Below are 20,845 nucleotides of genomic sequence, written 5' to 3' on the forward strand. Positions count from 1 at the left end.
ACAGGATTCTTTTTTTAAATTTATTTATAGCAAAGAAACCCTGTTTCACCTTAAAGGTAAATACCATCTAATTTCTAAAATGTCTGAAGATATAAAAACATGATTTTTAAATAGCTTCTGTACCCTGAAGGAGAAAAAATTGCTAAGCAACCATATGCTTCGACCCTAAATGCCATAAGTCCATGAGGCAGGTAAGGCAAAGTCTTGTCATGGTGACTTGCTTATGGTGGTCAGCACTCTTAGAAAGTGGGAGTCCTCTGGACATGCTCCCCTGTGACACGGTGTGTGCAGTGGAGAGTTTGCTCTGCATGGTCACCCCATCTCCTGTTGCGTTTAACTGGATCTTATGTGTTTGAGTGCAGCAAGCTGATGGCTTCCAGTACCATCCACACCTAAATTTAAACAGATCCCAGGAGAGAGCCATGTGGCCTTACAAACAAACACCACCTGTGAGGTCAAACACGTGCACAGAGACAGAAGGAACGGAATCCTGAGGTCAGCACATGTTGACTTCACGTGACAATATAAGTGACATATTGTGAGGCTGGTCTATTCATAAGCTATGGGTGGTTTCTGCTCTTACTGGTTATTAATGGTATAATAGTCTGAATTGACTATTACAAGATCACCAAGTGCTTCCTTGAAGTTCTGATGTCAGGAAACTCTATTGTAGGTCAGAATCTCATGCTCAACAGGCCTGGCACCCCAGTCACTGGGTCGCTAATGTGACTGATAGCTTACTCTGGTGGTAGTAAGTTCTTCTGTGGTCCTCTGCCTACAGGTCTCAACTTCACTTCGACTTTTCACTGCTAATTCTCAGAGTGGATTGCTGACACCAGCCTGGTTCAAGGTCTCTCTCTGTCTGTCCTGTTGTCCCTGATCCTGCAACAAGCAAAACTCATTCCCATTGGTTTTCTTTTGATTTCTGGTGTTCATTTTCTCCAGATAACTTTCCCTGTGTCTCTCTTCATGTCTAAGGTCAAGACTTTCTGAGTGACCATGATTGTGAATCTTATATATTCATAATAGTCATCTATTACAGATCCATAATTATTCATACATATACATATATACATATACATTATTGGCATGCATTACAACAATAATGGTGAATAAAGTACATAAAAATTATTTAATGACATGTTTCTCATTATGTTGGGTAGAAAAACAATTCAAAAATTACTATGGTTCTACTTTTTGTGAAGAAACAATGTATAGTACAAAAAATTTAAAAAAATACTGAAAACAACCACAATAAATGCTACTAGTGTGTGCAGCTGGACTCGCGGCTTACTTAGGTACTGATATTTTATGAGGTTGGGCAGTTAATGTGTTTCGCTTTAATGATAAGCACAGATTAATAAAACGCATCTAAGTCAGGGTACTTTACTCCATCCTTAAGAAGAATGTTGTAACTCCAGGTGCTTTCAATTAGCTCTCACAATAACTTCTATATCTAGGTATTTAGAGAACACGGATGTGTGTGTGAGGCACTGAGGTCCAGTACGACACATCTTAGACTCTGCTGTGTCATAGTGTGGATGCCTTCGCAAAGAAAGGCGGCCATTGTTTCTGGTGACTATATCATAGACAGGAAATGACCTCTTGACTGTGCTGTCACTGTGGAGTCCTCATATCTTGCTTTGTGGTTTATTTCTCCACGTCTATTCTTCCCAGCACAAAGAGGATGTATTTGGGAACCACTGAAGCAGCTTCTAAAGTGTGGATTAGACAATTTCTCCTTGACCCTGCTGCCCTAATTTAGTGTGAAGTAGAATTAAACAGTAGAAATGGAGGAATTTACTTGGAAATAGCAAAATAAGGGGGGAATTGTTTGGTTGTACAGTAGACTCTAAAAGGGCCGAGGAGAGGATTGAAAGCAGCTACGAAGCACGCATGTTGTTTTGAGTGATATGTGAGCCTAGGGAGTGCAACAGCTGTGTTGTTGTTGGTTCTTTTCTTGTGCCAACTTTCTTGGTTTGATTGATTCTTTTCCTTTCTGACAGCTCACTGCGCTGATAAATGTGTCCACGGCCGCTGCATTGCTCCAAACACCTGTCAGTGTGAGCCTGGCTGGGGTGGGACCAACTGCTCCAGTGGTGAGTGCCCATCTGCCATTGTCTGTCTCCGGGGGTTGCTGTGTGGGCCCCTTGTCTGCGGGTTACTCTAATCCAAAGTTCCTGTCTCCATCCCAGGCAGAGGGCCTTGTGGATTGCAAATCTACCTCATCCGTGCTGTTCCTCCTAGCTCCATGCATGTATCACAGAGAGCACTGCTGTTGAGTAGAAAGGAAGGTTCTCGGAAAGGAGCGTTAGGGAATCTGTGACCCACACCTCTGTCAGGATCAGAGTGGGAGCGGAGCTTAGTTTCCTCAGCAAAGGGAGGTCATTGTGGGAACGTAGCTATGGTGGTCTAACTACTGTTCTTGACTTGATTTAAGTAAGCTACGTTCTTGGGGATGTCACATGCTGAGCTTGATTCAGAAACAGAGTGGTGTGATGTTAGCATGTCCATTTGCCTCTAAACTCTGAGATGAAAATGATGACTACTCATTTGCTCAGATAACTTTAGGGAGCTGAATCTGCAATAAAAATCCGTGAGCGTGTTGATGCTTGCTTAACAAAACTCTAACATACATTGTGGCTGTCTTCATTCTGAGAGAGTTACAACCCTAAATGATGTTTTCTAGGTTCTAAGAAGGCTGCACTCAAGGCCCCCATTTTCAGGGTCACAACAATGGGATGATGGAATGTCAAAGAATACAGTTACTGTCATACATTTTGCAGCTAAACTTTCAGTGTCCTGGCAACTTGTTGCTGCATGCAAAATTGTGCCTTTTTCTTCATGACCTAAAAATATAAGAGGAAATGGAAATACAATACTACATTGCAATAAATAAATAAATAAATAAATAAATAAATAAATAAATAAATAGTTAAACTCATCCAAGAGAAAAAATTGTTTTCCAAAAGTGAGCCAGTTCTTCTAACAGCCCAATGGCGTTTTTTGAGACTAGTCTGGAAGAATTTTGAGTTGCCCAGTTAAACTGACTTCTAAGACTTTTACTTGCTTTCTTTGGAATTGGGAAGATTCTTTCTTATTTTGCTAAGAACACCTTTAGACTTAGGATTTCTTGGCTGCCCCTGAAGCTTCATCTCCTGGGGGAAGACTTTGTGCACAAAACATTCAGTGTCAAGAGCCTGCTTATTATAACTTTGATAGGGAATATGAGGTGTGTGTGTGTGTGTGTGTATGTGTGTATGTATGTGTGTGTGTGAGAGAGAATGAGAGCATATAATGAATGTGTACGAGTGTTTATGAGGATGTGAGGGTATATGTGAATGTGTGAGTGTGCTTGTGTGTGTGTGAGTGTGCATGTGCGTGTGTGTGTGTGTGAGGGTGTGACGGCATGTGTGAATGTGTGGGAGTCTGTTCCAGTGGGTAACTGTTTTTCAGAGTTTTGTTCCACTTCTCATGGAAATCAGAGAGGCAGGGTGGGCACTCTGTCCACATGCAATTGAGGCAGAATGTTTGGGATGTGGGATTTGGCTTGTGTCCATTTTCGTGGCTGACTGACCGCAAATATGAGACCGCTTTCATTAACTTTTCTAACTTTAAACTCAGTTGTACCTAGACATTTTGAAGAAAAATATTATTGTAAAGTGGAAAAGGGGAAATGGCTGGGTTCTTCATTGGCAGTGGGTTTCTTACTCACCCCACGGCAAGAGGCTGTGGAACAATTTCAGCTGTTTCCATGTTTTTCCTCCTAAAAAGTGGAGACTCCCTCAAGTTAAGGGCTCAGACTAGAGGGCATTGTGCACAAAACAGGAACTTTAGACTCTTTAAAGCTGACTTTGGCCTTTGAGAAAGTAAAAGGTTGCTCTCTGTGTTAGAGTTTTCTGACTCCACTGAAGACTCCAATATTCTAAGATCATACGATCTAACAATAAAGTATGATAATTAAGCAACTTTTAGTTTATTCTCTACTATCCATGTTCGGGCTTTGTAACAAACAAAATTATAAACAAACGTGAACATATTTCTGAAGCCTTTAAAGATGCTCCAAGCATAACATTCCTGACACTTTTTAAACCCTCAGTACAAAGAGGCTAAGAGCACACACTGCTTTGGCAGAAGGCAGGAGCTTAGTTCTCAGAACCCATCTTACTACTACCTGTAACTACAGCCCCAGGACTCTGATGCTCTCTTGTGGCTTCCATGGACACCTGCACTCAAATGCAGAAACCCCGTCACGTGTGCTACACACACACACACACACACACACACACACACACACGCACACGCACATGCTTCCTCCCGCACATCGTGTTGGTGTGAGAAGAGCATGCTGACTCTGAAGTCTATGTGTGAGGAAACACCAGGACATAGACTGGGGACTGGATATCCTCTGAATCCTCTGTCCTTAAGTCCTTAAATACACGGTGAGTTTAGCAGGACTGAGAAACTGGCATTAGCACATTGGTATCAAGCAAATCCCAGATGCCCCGTGTTAGTTTCCTCATCTCCCATACATCTTAGAAAAAAATTAAATAAGATAGTGGCGTGTGGTAGTGATGGATTTTTGTTTTCTTTCTGCTATAGGTTCTCTTGGCGCCACACTGTACGTGGTTGTCCCAGCTCCCTGCTCTCTTCTGTCTGTGTGGATTTCTTGGTTTGTCCTTGTTTGGGTAGAGGAGGATGGCAAGAATGTTGTAGGATATCCAGTCCGTATCTATGTCCCTGGTGTTTGCCACACAGACTGTAGTCCACTCACGCCTGTGCACTGAGCAGAGTCCTACCTCCATTCTGTCACAGAAAGGAAAAAGTTGTCGGCTGCTGGCTGTTTTCAGTGTCCTGCAGGGTCTCGATGCCAGGGAAGCTACTCATGCAACAGGAGCTTCTTGCTGCCCTCAGGACTCTGAAGGAGGTACAGGTGCTAGAGAAGTCACTGAGCAGGGTCTGCTGAGCTAACACCCTGGGGCCAAAAGCCCAAACCTCCTAGCCTTTTTCCGTGTCTTTCCAGTCCCCTCTACTGAAAATGCTTAATCTTCAACCGGAGAGCAAAGGAAGAGCAGTTAAAAGACTCACACATGTTTTTGTGGGACAGGTAGTGAGGGCTGCATTTTGAACGGGGAGGCAATGCATTGGTAACTCCTGGGTTGACTCAGTTACTGTCTTCAGTAACTGTGGCTTGAATTTCTCTAAAACAACCCAATGATTCTGTCTCCCCTCCTAATTTGACAGAGCCCCCATTTCACAAACGAGAATGTTTTCATCACCTTCTCCATAGAATAAGGAAAGTGTTGTATCTATTGCTGTTTACACCTTTCCAACGTTAGTCACGGCTCTGCTGTGTCCCCTGAATGCTACAGTTCACTTGAAGCACTTTATACCTAAAATAAAATAATAATCAGATATCGTGAAAATAAACATGTGGACAGGGACACGGCAAACAGAAAATTACCAAAAGCTGCTCCTCTCCTTCCTCAGCCATTAGCCGCATAGCCCCAGCCTTAGCGTCCTCTTCTCCCGTTCTTGGTTTCTGTCTCTCTCTCACCCAGAACCTCAGCTGCTTGAGGTTTGTTAGCCACAGGAATGGCTCAAGGCTTCATTGCTGAAAGGGTGGTGCTCCCTTTTGTCCTCCTCTCCCTGTTTGGGCGCTACCATTTTCTATTTCCCTCACCACAGGCATGGGTACACCAGATAGGTTCTCCCCATTCTCCGTGTTCTACCCAGGGAAAATGTCCTCCAGGCTCTCTGTCTAGCAGCAATCCAGTTTCCCCTCTGATACTCAGGGTCAGGTGGCAATACATTAATAACGATCACACACACAGCTCTCATTTTCTTTCTTCTCAGAAGACATAGGAAGCCAAGAGAGATGGACATTTTCAAGTGCGAGGTTTTCAGATCTTTGCGTGAGATCCGATAGGACTGGTTGCCATGTCCGTGGAAAGTGGGCTTCCCCTCTGAGAGGCAGCCAGGGTGTGTCCAGCTCCCAGTGAGGAAAGTCGAAGGATTATTCAAAGTCGGTTTCCTCAGAAGGCAATCCTGATGTATTTGACTAGAAACTTGATTAAAGTGGGTTCTGGAAAAAGCCCACACATATTTCTTTCTCACTGGCATCCAGATGTGTACCCCTGCCTGTATGACTGAGTGACGCTAATTCATTTACCTGCCTTCACCTTCCTTCTCCTCTTTCCTCCCCTCATCAGTCGATCTGCCTAAGCATTGGTCTCTCTTCATCCGCCCCTCCCACTGGGTGATGGCTGCTGGAGGCCGGGCGGGGGATCCAGGTGTTATTAATATGTTCGTCTCCATCGTACTTGGCAAGTGGCTGAGCTTATGAGACTGAATGAATTGTGTGAGTCTGAGAAGGTCGTTCATGTGTTCACTTTGAGGACTCCTTCTGAATGACTACAGTGTGCAGAGCATCGTACTGGATGCTGGGGATAACGGGAAATGATGATGAGTGGCCACTGATCTCACAGACATCATAGCTGGGGAGATGAAATAATAGGCCCAGGAAAGATGACTGGGGTTGGGTAAGGTCGGGAGGGTTCTGAAAGGACAAGGGCAGGCAGGGTTAAAAGTTGTGCCAGGAACAGAGAGCAGACCGTCCTAGGACACGAAAGGATGATTGAACACGGACTACTAGAAACTACTACTTCTAGAAACTTCTGAGAAGCCATAGAGAAGGAGCAAAGAAATGAAGAAGTAACTGTACATTCAAGAGAAGGCTTTGTTGACTTTCACAGGGGCTCTGAGGCTGGGGACTCAGGTGAGAAAGGAAATCAAGTAGTTGGGGAATGATGACTCCAGATGGCAGCTAGGACTGGGACAGGATCTTATTTCTGGTGTGTGTGTGTGTGTGTGTGTGTGTGTGTGTGTGTGTCTGTGTCTGTGTCTGTGTATGTGTGTACCTGTGACTATAGAGGGCACTGGCTCCCTGGTGGCCGGAGTTACAGGTAGCTATGAGCCACAGCTAGGACTGGGACAGGATCTTATCTCTTGTGTGTGTGTGTGTGTGTGTGTGTGTGTGTGTGTGTCTGTGTGTGTGTATGTGTGCACCTGTGACTATAGAGGGCACTGGCTCCCTGGTGGCCGGAGTTACAGGTAGTTATGAGCCACAGCTAGGACTGGGATGGGATCCCAGCTCTGGGGTGTGTGTGTGTGTGTGTGTGTGTGTGTGTGTGTGTGTGTACCTGTGACTATAAAGGGCACTGGCTCCTCGGTGGCCGGAGTTACAGGTAGCTGTCAGCCACCTGTCATGGGTGCTGAGAACTGAACGTAGGACCTTGGCAAGGATCCTGGCCTTCATTGCCCAGCTCTCTCTCCAAGCCCTCAGTAGCATGCTTATGCACTTCCCAGAGCCTTTCTTTGTGTTGTGAACCCTCTACCCTCACTATAAGGAGTAACAAGCTTTTGTTTTCTAAACCTATAGGATTCGCTTTATAATTTTTTAAACAACTATTGAGAAATTTATTTCTCCTTTGGCCACCAGGTACAAGTGGAAGTCCCAGATGAGCCACCAACCAATAAATAGATACAAAAGCTTGTCCCTCAAGCTCCTTAATTTCAAGATTAAAACCAAACAGAGGCAAAACTGGAAATTAATTTTGGTCCCGAAAACCCACGAAGGGGTTTTGTTTGGTCACTAATGACATTCCTGATATGCGCAGACAGTAAAAACGTGCCTTGAAGGCAAGGCTGGCATCAGCATTTCCAGGTGCGGCGCGAGGAACACGAGGGACCTTTTGAATTAGGGAGGTGTGCTGTGCAGCAGGGAGCAGTAAGACGCTGCCTGCAGGGTGTTTGAACGGAGGAAACTGTCTGAGAGATATTACAAGGCACAATTTGTAAGGTACACAAAGCTGACATGTTCCCTAGCAAAGTCTGTGGTATAGATCTATTACCCAGACACAATGGTGGGATCGATGTTGTCTGAGGAGGAGAGGCCCTGGGAGCCCAGCCCCCAGACCCAGTAGTTAAGATGCCTTTTAGTCCTGTCAGAACCACTTTAGCAATCAGTTTGATGGAGCGCCCAGAGCATGAGATCATTGGGTTCACTGGAGTGAGGGGGGCAGATACTGATGAGAGGTGGGAAGAGAAGAATGGTCCATCAGAACCGACTGAAGGTGACTCACTGATGGACCATCATCTGTGTGATGAGCACACACAGGAACTGCTAATTTTGCTTTTCTAAAGGAGCCACTACCTGAACTGAGATTGCCACCCCCCACCACTCTCCCAGTCCAACCCGACCCTAGGTCTTATCCTTTCCTTGTGTTTTTGGGTGCTCCTTCCTTAATGCTTAAGCTAAGAATAAGGTTATCTACTTCATAGTCACGTGAGGATTAAACAATGAAAACATGCTCCGCCTTCAGCACTGTGCCCGGCATCATCATGAAAGCAAGTCAAAGATGCGTGCTGTGCTTTTGCGACAGCCATCGCTTTCACAGATGCTGTGCCTGGCATCATCATAAGGGCAAGTCAAGGATGCATGTGATGCTTTCGCGACAGTCATCACTTTCTTACTCACTTGGGCTTAAGACCATCAACAGATGGAGCAGCCCCTTCTGAGGGCTCATCTTGCTCAGTAGGCCTTGCCTCTCTTTAACAGGACTCTCCTGTCAATATGGCTCGCCAGGACATTCCTGATACAGAAGCCTTAGAGAGTTTTTTTTTTAATTTATTGTTTTGTTTGTTTTACATCATTTCCAACCTCTGATAAAGGTCATCTGTACAAGATACACACACATCTGGTTTGTCCTATATGGGACACAAGACTATTACAGATGCTCATATTGCTTGTGCTAGCTGTGCTCAGATGCAATGACTGCAAGAAAAGACTGGGCTGTTTAACTCAGCACTATATGGTTTATTAATAAAAAATAACTTTATGCAATATCCATTTACCAGCAAATCTTGTTGGCTTAGCTACAAAATCTAACATTTGTTCTTTGTTCCCACTGCTGTCCCCCTTCCACGGCATCATCCTCTCTTCATGGGTCATGGCGGTAGTGTCCTTGCTGACTCCCCCACTTCTTCGTCAGGCCTATTGAGAATCAATTTTCTGTCTTGAGACCACAGTGACCTTGTGAAAACACGCTTCAGAGCAGGCTGCTACTGTCCCCAAGCTCTGTGCTTCTCGGTATATTCCAAAAAAACCTCCGTGGTCCACCAAGCTGTGCATGATCTGCCCCATCCCCCAAGTTTTCAGCCATATATGCCATCTAAGGTCTCATACAGCTCAGCACTTGCCTTCTAGTTCCGGGACATACTGGTTTCAGCTCTGCCTTCACATTTGCTGTTTGCGTTCTCAAAAGGTGTCTATTATTGCTATCACATTTCCTTTTTGACCTTTAACAAAAAAGGTGCTCCCTGAGAATGTCTGCCTTGTTTACTTGTTGGTTGTTGTCTGGTCCATCTTTCCCTCTAGAATGTAAGCCCCATAAAAAATACAGGTTCAGAAAAAAACTAAAGTTCAGGTTCAGGTATTGATCTGTTTAACTCACTGTTGTCTAGCTTCGTTCTGGGCGTGCTGTAATGTTCAGTAAATATTTGTAGATGGAGGGAATAAAGACATAAATGTGTCAGAAGCAAGAATGGATAAACCTGGTTTTTGGAGATGGCGTCTTCAGGAATCAAGAAAGAAGTGGCCAAAGGTCTGCCAGAGATAGGGCATGAGCTGGAGCCATTTATTCTGCTACCTTAGGGGGTGCAGACTCCTGGGGTTCGGGATTCACTGTTGGTTGTCTGTGGTGTAGACTCTGGTCCCCAGAGACAGAAGGGGATTCTTCCTGTATACTGATAGCTAAAATAATAAAACTAGGAGTCGGATGAGGTATACCAGATGTATGGGAGTGTTTTCTTCTCCAGAGAGAGATGTCTACACCCTGATGTACTATAAGCATCAAGGATTCCTGATGTGGGGATGTGACTTCTGAATGATGGGTCTAAGACTAAGAAAACTGGCTAAGACAGCCTTTATGTGAATAGAGAATGTCTACTAATCTACTTCCTCCTCAGTTTTTTTTGCCATTTCTTCCTCATGGGGAAGATTCTATAAGGGATAGAATTATCTATTAATCTGTATCCAATTGGAGTATAAACAGCAAGAAATTAAGCAAAGACATTCAGACTACAAATTATTCTAAAGCACACAGCAGTGAATAGAATTTCATTAACCTTTTTAGACTCTCCTCTTATCAAATAAATAGCAAGGAATAGCTTAGTCCATTTTAAAAACATATTCAGATAGGGAGCTGAAGTATTGGTTCATCACAGATCTTTGTAATTTCCTCCGTTTAAACCTATAATAAGCATTTCCCTGCTGCAGTAATGTGTTAGCTGCCTGCTCTGCTCTGGGTGAAGGGATGATGGGTGCCGGGATGGTCCTGCGGGTTCGCTGGTTGCCTTCTGCCGTTGTCTAGGCCACTGCTGATTCAGGTTGATTCATGTGTATTCACACATATATTGTAAGTTGCCTGAAATAATGTGTTCTTGATTGTTTTACAACACAGTGGCTAAAACCAGTATCTTGTTGGTGACTCTGTCAAATAATCCTTGTTTAAATACTCAGAAAATGCCTGAAAGCAAACTCTAAAAAGTCACCATTTTTTTTTACCTTTTCTGATAGAAAAACACTTCTAATTTATTGAGAACCTAGTTTATTTCAGAGTCTGAACATTTGTGACTCTGCCTGGAACAAATTAGAAACACAAGATATATAAAATTAATGAAGGTAGGAAATAACAAAATGAGAACATTTATCTCACAGAGACCAGGCCGGTGGGTTATATAATAGATATTATAGGAACATAGTTCTTGGCTGATAAGCAGATAGTTTTAGCTTAGGATCTTGTAAAAACTGGATAGTTTCACCATTCATTACTGATACATCAAAATAACGAAGGCAACATCAAAAAAAAAGTTATATTTCAATGTACTAACACTTTCTCCAGTCATCAGAAACTAAGTTTTCTTGAGGAAAACTTATTAAAACTTTCAAGTCTTTCAGTCAGTATGGATGGTCTGGGCCTAGTTTTCTTACTGCAGGGTTCCAGACAGATCATTTAAGGCCCTTACTGATGCTTAGCCTCATATCTAAAATAAGGATGATATCTGCACAATGGTGGACTTGCATATTTAATCCTTCAATCTTATCTTAAGCTCCACCTCCTCCGTGTAGCAATCTCTCCCCTTCTTTTCTCCCTTTGACCAAGGATTCCATGATCAGAAATGCAGATGGAAGCAGGCCTTCTCTTCAGAATCCTGTGCTCTTTATTACCAAGTATATATATATATATATATATATACACACATATATATATGTATATATATATATTCTTACGTGATAAATCTCACTGTGGTCTTGCCTCTTCTAATATATAATAAATTTTAACCATAGGTTTTTGTCTTAGTCAGGAGTAAGTAGTATGGGCTCAATAACAAGAACTTGGTAGCTACAGAAGATGTCTAACAACCTCTTAATAAAAGCAAAAACATTTATATATACATATGGCATGACTTTATAGTGCAAGTTTCTGTGTAAAAGCTTCCCTGGTTATTGTTCTCTTGACATCAGGAATACGTGTAATCCCCTCCAATCTTTACATACACCTCTTTATATCCTTGAGATTTTGCTGCACTGTGGATATACTCATCAAGATGTTCTCACCCAGACACTAACAATTGTGTTTATATGTATCAAGTTGTAAGCATTTCTGGTTTGTGACGTGAGATAATCCTACAATAAAATCATAAAATCACAGCCTAACCTTTAACAAACGTCTTTTACAAGAAGGGAGAGTCTTTCTCAGCCAGTGACTAAAATTAATCTGAGAGGCACTGGGCAGCTTTCCACGCTGATGGCTGGTATTGTCAGCCCGTGGAGAGTTTTTTTTTTCTTCTATGTGACGGGCACAGGGTTCAGCACTTTCAGGGGACCTGGAAAAATGCATTTTTATTGTTCTTTTTCATGGATGGAGACACTTTACAAAGTTGTTTTATTTTTAAAGCTGCTTGATGTTTTGAATGAGGCTCTTTTCTTCTCCATCAGCAAAGGGGATGATGCACCAAGCATGTTAGCCTGAAGCACAAGGAAGGAAATCACAGGAAGATGAAAGCCTGGGATGGAGGAGGCTTAAGAAGAAAGGGTGTGTGTTTCTGCAAGAACTGTGCTTTTCTATCCTTTGAGATAGAGGAAATTATTTTGGTCTCTTCTGAAAAATACTCCATAGCGAGAGTTCCTTGAAAGTGACTTATTTGTACTTTGCCTCTATATTAGATGATGCATGTGGGGGTGGGGGATGGGGCTTTGCAAATTTTCTTCCTTGTTAATTTCTCTCTTGGCCACATATTTTTTTTTAATGTTTAAACGTATCCTCAGCCAATCCTCATGCAACACTGTTTAAGTCACGGTGCTGATCTGTGCCTTAATAGATACTTGACATTTCCGTGTTAAGGGTCCTCAGAGCCTCCTTACTTCAAGCAGTAATCCTGGTGTGGCTGGTTATGTAGCACAAGCTGACATCTTTCATCATGATGAGCGGGAGCACTAAGTGCCAATGTGTTATTACACACACACACACACACACACACACACACACACACACACCCCACAAGTGTGTCACAGAAACATGTCTCCAAAGCTGTTGACTCCATGAAATCCCACACTTACACTTAGATCCCAGAGGCACTAAAATAAGATTTAAAAAATAATCTGGCCTGGGGCTAAGGAGATAGGTCAGTTAGTAAAGTGTTTATGAGGAATTGAGTTCAGTCCCTAGAATCTGCATAAAAGGAGCTAAGGTTGAAGCGTATGCTTGGAACCCCAGTGCTGGGTATAAGGAGATAGCCAGACCTGAGTTCACTAAGTAATCAGCAAGCTCACTTAATTAATACACTTAATAAGTTCTAGGTCAATGAGAAACCTTGGCTCAAAAAAAAAAAAGTACATGATACCTGAGATGACACCCATAGTTATCCTCTGGCTTTCACACACATGTGCACATTTGCACACACAAATTCAGGTTGGTTCAGTTTATTCAGGGTTGTTGGATGTAACACAAGCACACACATCTGGATGCTTCTGCCAGAGTACAATTCTGAACCAGCTTCCCAAGAGAAGGCCCTTATAGGTCAAGATGTGATTCAGAGTCTCTTTGGCAGTCTTAGTTGGCGAACCAGGGTCATAGATAAAGATGTTAAATCAAGTCAGTGGAATTGTCTGGTCCCTGCCAATTTGATGAGATTGCCTAGATTTTATTTATGCCAGCCTGTTTCTCTGTGCTGGGTGGAGATTACAATGGAATTTGCCTCTTTCTCTTCTTATGTTTATGAAACCCCTGTATAGATCTAGACTGGTGGACATACAATCACCAAGTAAGAAGTGCCTAAATGTAGGTGTTTTGTTTTGTTGTTTTTGTGTGTGTGTGTATTTATTTTTTCATCTTTGTCAGTTTTATACCCGCATAGAATGAGTTTCAGTCACATCACCCCCCACGGATCTGTGTCATTCTCTCCTCCCATTGAAACTCCTCTTCTCAGCAAGTCCCCCCTTTCATATCTTCTTTTTGCATGTGACCCACCTACTGTAATTAAAATTGCTTGTAGGGGTGTGTGTGTGTGTGTGTGTGTGTGTGTGTGTGTGTATGTGTGTCAGTGTGTGTGTGTGTGTGTGGTCATTGGAGAATGAGAAACTTATCAATGGCTGTGCCACTGAAGAAAATGCACTCCTCGCCCAACCATTAGTTGCCATTAGTCCATCAGAGAGGATATGTTTATGATCCTCACAGATGCATAGGTATACATATCTATAATGTATAGGTAACCATATCTATGGTGAAGTCCATCATGGTGCAACAAGTATGTCACATCCAGAAAAAAATGTCTTCTTGCTGCTCATCTTCCCTCTCCATTGGCCCTTACATTCTTTCTACCCCTTCCTTCTGTGATGTTCTCTGAGCCTTTGGGGACGTGAAAAGATGTCCTATCAGTCATGGGCGTCTGCATTAATCTCTACTCAGTTCAGTAAGATGCTTCCCCAGTGAAGGCAGAAGACAGAATTAACCTGTGGGTGTAAACATGCATGTTTAGAAGGCAGTTTGGCATCATGATCATTTAGCAAAGCAATTTTAGTAGGTCCCTCACCTGTGACTTTTGAACTCTCAAGGCATGAGCTCTTGACCAGATTTACAGTCCTAGGTATGAGTTTTCTCTTGTGGCGTGGTAGGCCCAGTTTTTAATTACCATTCATAAATAACCTATAAGGCAGTACTTGCTTTTCCTTATAGGCCTGAATAGATTTCAGGTTTGCTTTTAGAGTTGCTGGATGATTTATGTTTGGAATTTACATTGTGAGAGTCAAGTTGACCTTTAGGGTGTGCACACCCTGAACACACAACACAAATCAGACCAGGGCAGGGGCATGCTATTCTAGCTTCATAGACAGCAGGGATGCTTCCCTAGGACACTCACATCCCTGGGGCCAGGTATTCCAATGTGTGGGCTCAGAGAGCTGCTACTCGAATCTGGGCAGTGTCACATGTAAAAGTGCCCTTTGTATCATACGTTCTGCCATCTCCATTCTGAGAAAAGAAGAGGAAACATAACAAAATCTGAAGACTTGCCGAGGTCCTGTAGCTGTAAGTAGATGTGGTCTAGCTAGGGCCCCAGGCGTATTAATATAAAATGGTTATAACCACCCCATGTGCCAACTGGTGATCAAAAACTTCCGCAGCAAGACAAACTTGATGGTAAATATCACCTCAGGACAAAATGATTTCATCTCGTCCTCCCTGCCTCCAGGAGAAATAGTCCTGATATCAGACAATGCATTAATGTCCTTATTCCTCCTGCAGAGAGCCTCCCAGTTTGGCATTTTCATTTGCCCCCTAATTGTATTCTTTCATTGATTTTTTATCTACATGAAGACAAGAGATGCTGAACAGCATCTCCGTTTGCTCAAAGACTTTCCTAAAGTCGGCCTCATTTTTAATACATGAGAGGCTGTGTGCATGGTGGGTAGTTTCTATAATTGCCAGTCTGATGAACCTGCTGCTGTAGGCCTGAAGTCGGAGAACTGTCATTCTAGGCAAAATCCAGTATTATTTCTCAGGTAAGGAGCTGCAAGACCTTTGTCCTGAGATGCTGGTTTCACAGCAGGTGCCCTCTGCTTGTGTGTCGGTGTGATGGAAGACCACAGCGTTCGAAGCACTGGCTTGAGTTGAGCCCTTGCTTGCAGTTCAATGCTAAATGACTTTGGGCAAATTTCTGTCTGAGTTCATGTTGCAGAAATGGGATAATTCTACCGATCTAATTGAGTTACCATAAGGTTTAAATAAGATGCCTCCCTAGTGCCCCTCATAAGGCCTGGGACCTGTGAAGAACTTAGAAATGCTCCCTCCCTCTCCCCAACATGATCTCTATCCCCTGTGCATGAAAGCTGGGCTGACAGTTCGAGATAGCCTAGGGGAGAATAATGTACCTAGAAGATTTTGATGGTTTAATGGGTGGCTCAGCTTGGAAGTTGTAGCTCTTTACATCCACAATCATGTTCATTCATTTCCCATCTAGTGTTTGAGGGTGGAACATACATTAGCTGCCATGCAGACCTAGTTTTCGGGTTTGTGTGCTTCTAAATATAAACACCAGAGTGTTTTCTTTTAGTTTTTAAATTTTCCTTTGTTTTACAAATACTAACTAACTACTATTCATTAGTTAGTGTCCAGAAGAATGGCTCTCCCCCTGACATTTTCATGCACATAGAATTGTGCTTTGCTCTTATTTTGTACCCCAGTATCGTCTGCCATAGTTGACTTCCCTCCTCTCTGAGAACAGTGGCCTCTTTATTTCCGTGCACACATGCCAGTGTTCTCTCACAGTGACTTTCCAGTTTCTTACTGTGTAATATGATTGTCACCTTACAGGGGATCCTCAAATTGATGATCTCCTGCATTTTATTCCCTTTGCGAAACATTCCAGGTGCTCACTGTTTCGGCCATTGCCTACCCTCATTGCTCCTAAACACTAAGTTGTTGATTAACCTCCGAAAATTTCTTAACTAGTGGCTATCAGTAATCTGCCCTACTGCAATGGGTCATATTAGATAAAACATAATTGTAGGAGTATTCTATGCACCTAAAAAACACCATTTTAGTGCCACAGGCAGAATGGCCCCATGAAAGGTGCTTGTAGCCAGTGTACAGAAATCCCAGGCAGGGTTTGAAACTGATGTCACATTTTACTGTTATGGTGCTTTTTGACATTTTATTGGGGTGCACTAATCCTTGGTGTGTGAATTGCAGAAAGGGCACTAAGCTTACTGGGATGGTAAAGTGTGCAACAGATAAAATACCCCTCGAGACATGGTGGAAAACTCTTAGTGCCTGGAAGATGTGTATTAGAAAATGTGAGCAACCCAGCAACGTCAGAATACAGGAAAAACCATGCATCAGCTGAGGCCCCACGCGTGCCCACTGGTGGTGACATGTGACCGTGGGGACCTCTAGGTTCTCTGGCTCTCCTGCTCTCCTCTCCCCTCCATCTCCCAGATACTGCATCCAGCCAAATTCTCCCACTGATATTTTGCATTTTAAACTCAAATTAATGGCAGTTTCATCTAGTTCGCTGCTAAAATTGGATCACATGATTTATATTGTTTTTAATCTACTTTTTATAATTATGATATTGCCAAGATTCTAGTTCATTAGCTATCCTCTATATAATTTTTAATTGTGCACAGTGTTCTGAAGTATAATTATAGCCGGGTTATTTTTTTCTTCACTAGTCTCCTGTTCCTGGATAATTAGATTATTTCTATTTTTTTTATTATAGAGAATACTGAGATAAACATCATTATAACGTGGGAAGAATAAAACGTTATGATTTGGGGCACAGGTTCTGGAGATGAGTGCTGTGTGCTCAATGCCTCACAGCCTGTAACCCCGAACAAGTCACCCGGCTCTCCACTTGATCATCTACGAAACAGCAACAAGAGTGAATGCTTACTTTTCAGGGTCTCTAAGCTAATCCATCTCAGCACTATAGAGCCCGTGGACACACAAGTGTATTTTTGTTTAGAGCTTCCCTGAACTGTGTGATCAAACATGGTGCTCGAACTGAAGACAACTGATCAAATTCTGCATCCGTGTAAGGAACACCTCTGTTTCTGGCCTAGACAATGCCAGCTTCTTCTAGATGTGGTAGGGATCAGAGAAGAAGCTGCCTTTTAGGTGTGAGCTGCATAACTCCCTGGGACGCCCGTGAGAGTAGACGTGCTGGCAGAGGGTAACTACATTTCAAGGGAATCCCAGTCGTGTGAAGGCTTGGGCTTCTGGGCTCTCTTGGTTCTCCCTGATGGCCTTCAGACTTCTGGGTGTAGGCTTTGCCCTCGTCCACAGCACATGTTCACCCAGTGCCCACACTGCGGGGTGGGTATCAGTGGCTTCGTAGGAAAATACAGCCCAAAGCAGGGAGACCGTCACTTCAAAGCATGCCACAGAGCTTAGACAGAGCCAGGAAATTAACCATGTCAGCGTGATAATTTTTCTTTGAAAGCCTGCAACTCTTCCCGCCCCCCCCGTGGTAATATTATCAATTTCTATTATAAATTTATTTCTATCATAAGGAAAGTCTTAAGGTTTTCCTTCCTTTTTTCCCCTCCTTTCTATTTTTGGTCAAATCCTAAGAAATGAGAGTTGGTTTCTTTCTGCCTGGTTTTCTGGGAAAATGTTGAATGGGATGTGGGAAGGCTCTTGGAGAGGAGAGATGGGTCCTGTTTCCTCAGCATCTCTTTGTCATTTTGCCACCACTGTGCGTTTATAAAATACATCCTGTGATGTGGATGTGCTTATCCCCACTCTTACGACAGCGTCTCAGTGGGCGAAAGGCCCTATGATAATTTAACACAGGCTTTAAAGGTGTTTTTAAATACAACCTTGGTATCTTTATCAAGATAATATTATAAGCTAAAATTGCCTTTTGTGTCTGCAAGCTTGCGTCCCTTTGAACATGGGAGGGGGCAGGGATTTGGCCCAGTTAGCTGAGGCTCCTACAATGTGGGAGGTTATGGGAACTTTGGAGAGGGTTTAACAAAGAAAAAAAAATATACAAAGTTCTACAGAATTGCAATGAGTATTTGAACTACACCCCATAGTTCTCTGAATAACCTGGTCAAGAGCAGGAGAGATGTCTCAGTTAGGAAAGTGTTTGCTGTGTTAGCGTGGGGACCCGAGTTCAGATCCCTGTTAGAAGTCAGATATGGCAGCAAATGCTGTATTCCTAAGGCTGAGGTCATAGAGAGAGGGATCTGGGGGCTCACTGGCCAGTCAGTCTAGTCAATCTTCGGGAGACCCTGTCTCAGAAACTAAGGTTGCACAATAGAGAATAACCCCAGTGCACAAACATGTGTGCGCTACTCCACAGAAACCCAGAACAGGGTCAAGGGTACCTTCATGAGTCAGGAATAAGATCATTTGTAACAGGATAGGGATCTGATTGTCCTGGGATTAAGGCAGAGGAAATGGATTAGAAGAAGGGATGTGGATTTGTCTTGGGTAGAATGATGACTTCTCTCACTAGTGATGATGGATGAGATAGGGAATGAGTTACACAGAACTACGTGCTTTACTTCGGATGCCTTTAAAAACGAGATACTCTTGTCTCCGCTCAAGATAATTAAGAGGTAAGGCGTGTGCGTACAGTTTTAGGATGGTGTGGTTTTCTTTTAAGACTGAACGTTGTGATTTTTAAAATTCAGGGTCCTACACTACCGGCAGCAGAACTGATATGAATAATAATTAGGTTTGGATCTCATTTTAGAGTTACCACCTAATCTTATTTCGTGAAGGAAGATTGTGAGCTCGTAGGTAATTGCTTCCCTCATCTGCTTTAAGTTCAATAATTCTTGCTCATTGTTTTTAATTCTGTTAAAGAGTGTTTATTAAAATACTAATGAGACCAAAGCCGTGCTGATTAAAAATGGCATTATTCATTTAAATCTTTTGATATTATGAAATCCATGGTAGATTATGCCGTCGGAAGATGGAGCCTACACTTCTGGTGAGTCGCTTGCCATATGCTTAGACTATTGCTTTCTTCACAGTATTATTTTGGGTATTATGTATAAAGACATATATATATATATGTATAAAAACACGTATAGTTTTTATACATAAAGGCAATTTGCCCTAAGAGTTCTACATGGTGTGCGCACTCCTGGTGATGGCTGTGGTATCTAATAAGCAAATGAACATGGATGTGTACCAAGCAAGGTGTGTTTGTGTCCACCATAGGTTTCAGGATGGTTGGGGTTGGGGGTGTTTCCTTCTACTGACACCCCTCCCTCACGGACCCCTAATAGCTGTTCTTCTTCTTATTCAAAGTCGCACTTGGAATATATCTTTCAATTTCTATTTTTTCTTTCTGTCTTGTATGGTTTCCTGTCTCAGTTATCTTTTTGTTAGTTGTCTCTTTTCAGCTGTAGGTTGGATGTACTTTTCATGTAGGCCACTATTTTTATCCTGCTTTTTCTTTGGGAGGTCCTTGGGCTTACCCACTGGCATACATTTTGGCCCGTATCTCGCAAACCCAGACTGCCAAAGGGCCAGTCAGATCTTTCACACCCCAGCTTCTGATGTACCCCCACCCCGCACCCCATTCCTTCCATTGTCACTGGCTGGGTTCCAGTGCCTCCTACCCACCTGAGCAGTCGCTGCTCTTCACGCTCTGTCCCTTTGCTTTTCCTTGTCAGCCCCTTACCTAACCTTTTTCTCACACCAAGGGTGGCTCCATCTTTCCTTGCCTAAAATCCTTCAGCTGTCGTTCCTCGTACAAAGGATGTTGTCCAGGTTTTAGCAGGCATGAAACCTCTGTACAAACTGCTCATTTCCAGCTTCCCTCCCAGCCTCCGCGCCCTGCTCATCTCCTCACAGCTTTCTCTAGCCCACTCATTACCCCCGATCACATCAAACTCTATCTTCTGGGCTTAGGGAACAGGAAGAGCAAAGCCCGGAGCTGGGAAATAATACGTTGATGCTTAAGCAGTGGAGAGATGCCACGAATGGTGCCTGATTGGTACCAGGGACCCTTGAACAGCAGCTTGTGCCATGCAGCTGTTGGTGCTGGAGCCTGGATGCTCGGTGTAAGAATGGCGATTCAGAGATGTAGTGTAGTTGGCATTGGCAGAATGGTTGCCTAGCATTTTGGAAGCTTAGTTCAGCATGGCATAAATCTGGTTGTGGTGGCTTACACCTGAAATTTCAGCTCTCAGAAGGTAGAGTCAGGGGTTCAAGTACATCCTTTACTATTACCTAGTTTGAGACCACCCTGGGATTGAAGAAACCTTATCTAAAAGAAACACAACAAACAAACAAACAAACAAACAAACAAACAAACAAAACCAATGGGGTATCATGATGAAGGCTCACCTTTCTCGCGTAACAGCAGAGTGAAGAACTGCCTAGACCCGCCCTCACACTCTGATGCCCTCCTCTCTTTCTCCTCCTAGCTTGCGATGGTGATCACTGGGGGCCTCACTGCAGTAGCCGGTGCCAGTGCAAAAACAGAGCTTTGTGCAACCCCATCACCGGGGCTTGCCACTGCGCTGCAGGCTACCGGGGATGGCGCTGCGAGGACCGGTGTGAACAGGGTACCTACGGGAATGACTGTCACCAGAGATGTCAGTGCCAGAACGGAGCGACCTGCGACCACATCACCGGGGAATGCCGTTGTTCACCGGGATACACTGGGGCCTTGTAAGTTGATGAGCCGTGGAGCAGCACCACAGATACTGTGTGCCTCGATTTCTATTGCGCCCTCAATAGGTACTGCCGGGTCTAGG

The 20,845-nt window shown here is 43.4% G+C and overlaps 1 protein-coding gene across 1 annotated transcript in view; it reads left to right on the plus strand.

Moving 5' to 3' along the window:
* Positions 1-20,845, plus strand: part of Megf10 (multiple EGF like domains 10) — a gene marked incomplete at its 3' end in the record, with an annotated part of 108,808 nt that overhangs the window by 28,236 nt on the left and 59,727 nt on the right. Inside the window, exons 4-5 of the mRNA XM_038330410.1 lie at positions 2,007-2,099; positions 20,513-20,759. Of these exons, the coding sequence (XP_038186338.1) occupies positions 2,007-2,099; positions 20,513-20,759 (340 nt within the window). The remainder of the gene's footprint in view (positions 1-2,006; positions 2,100-20,512; positions 20,760-20,845) is intronic.

The sequence above is a fragment of the Arvicola amphibius genome, chromosome 5 (assembly GCF_903992535.2).
Source record: "Arvicola amphibius chromosome 5, mArvAmp1.2, whole genome shotgun sequence".
NCBI lineage: Eukaryota > Metazoa > Chordata > Mammalia > Rodentia > Cricetidae > Arvicola > Arvicola amphibius.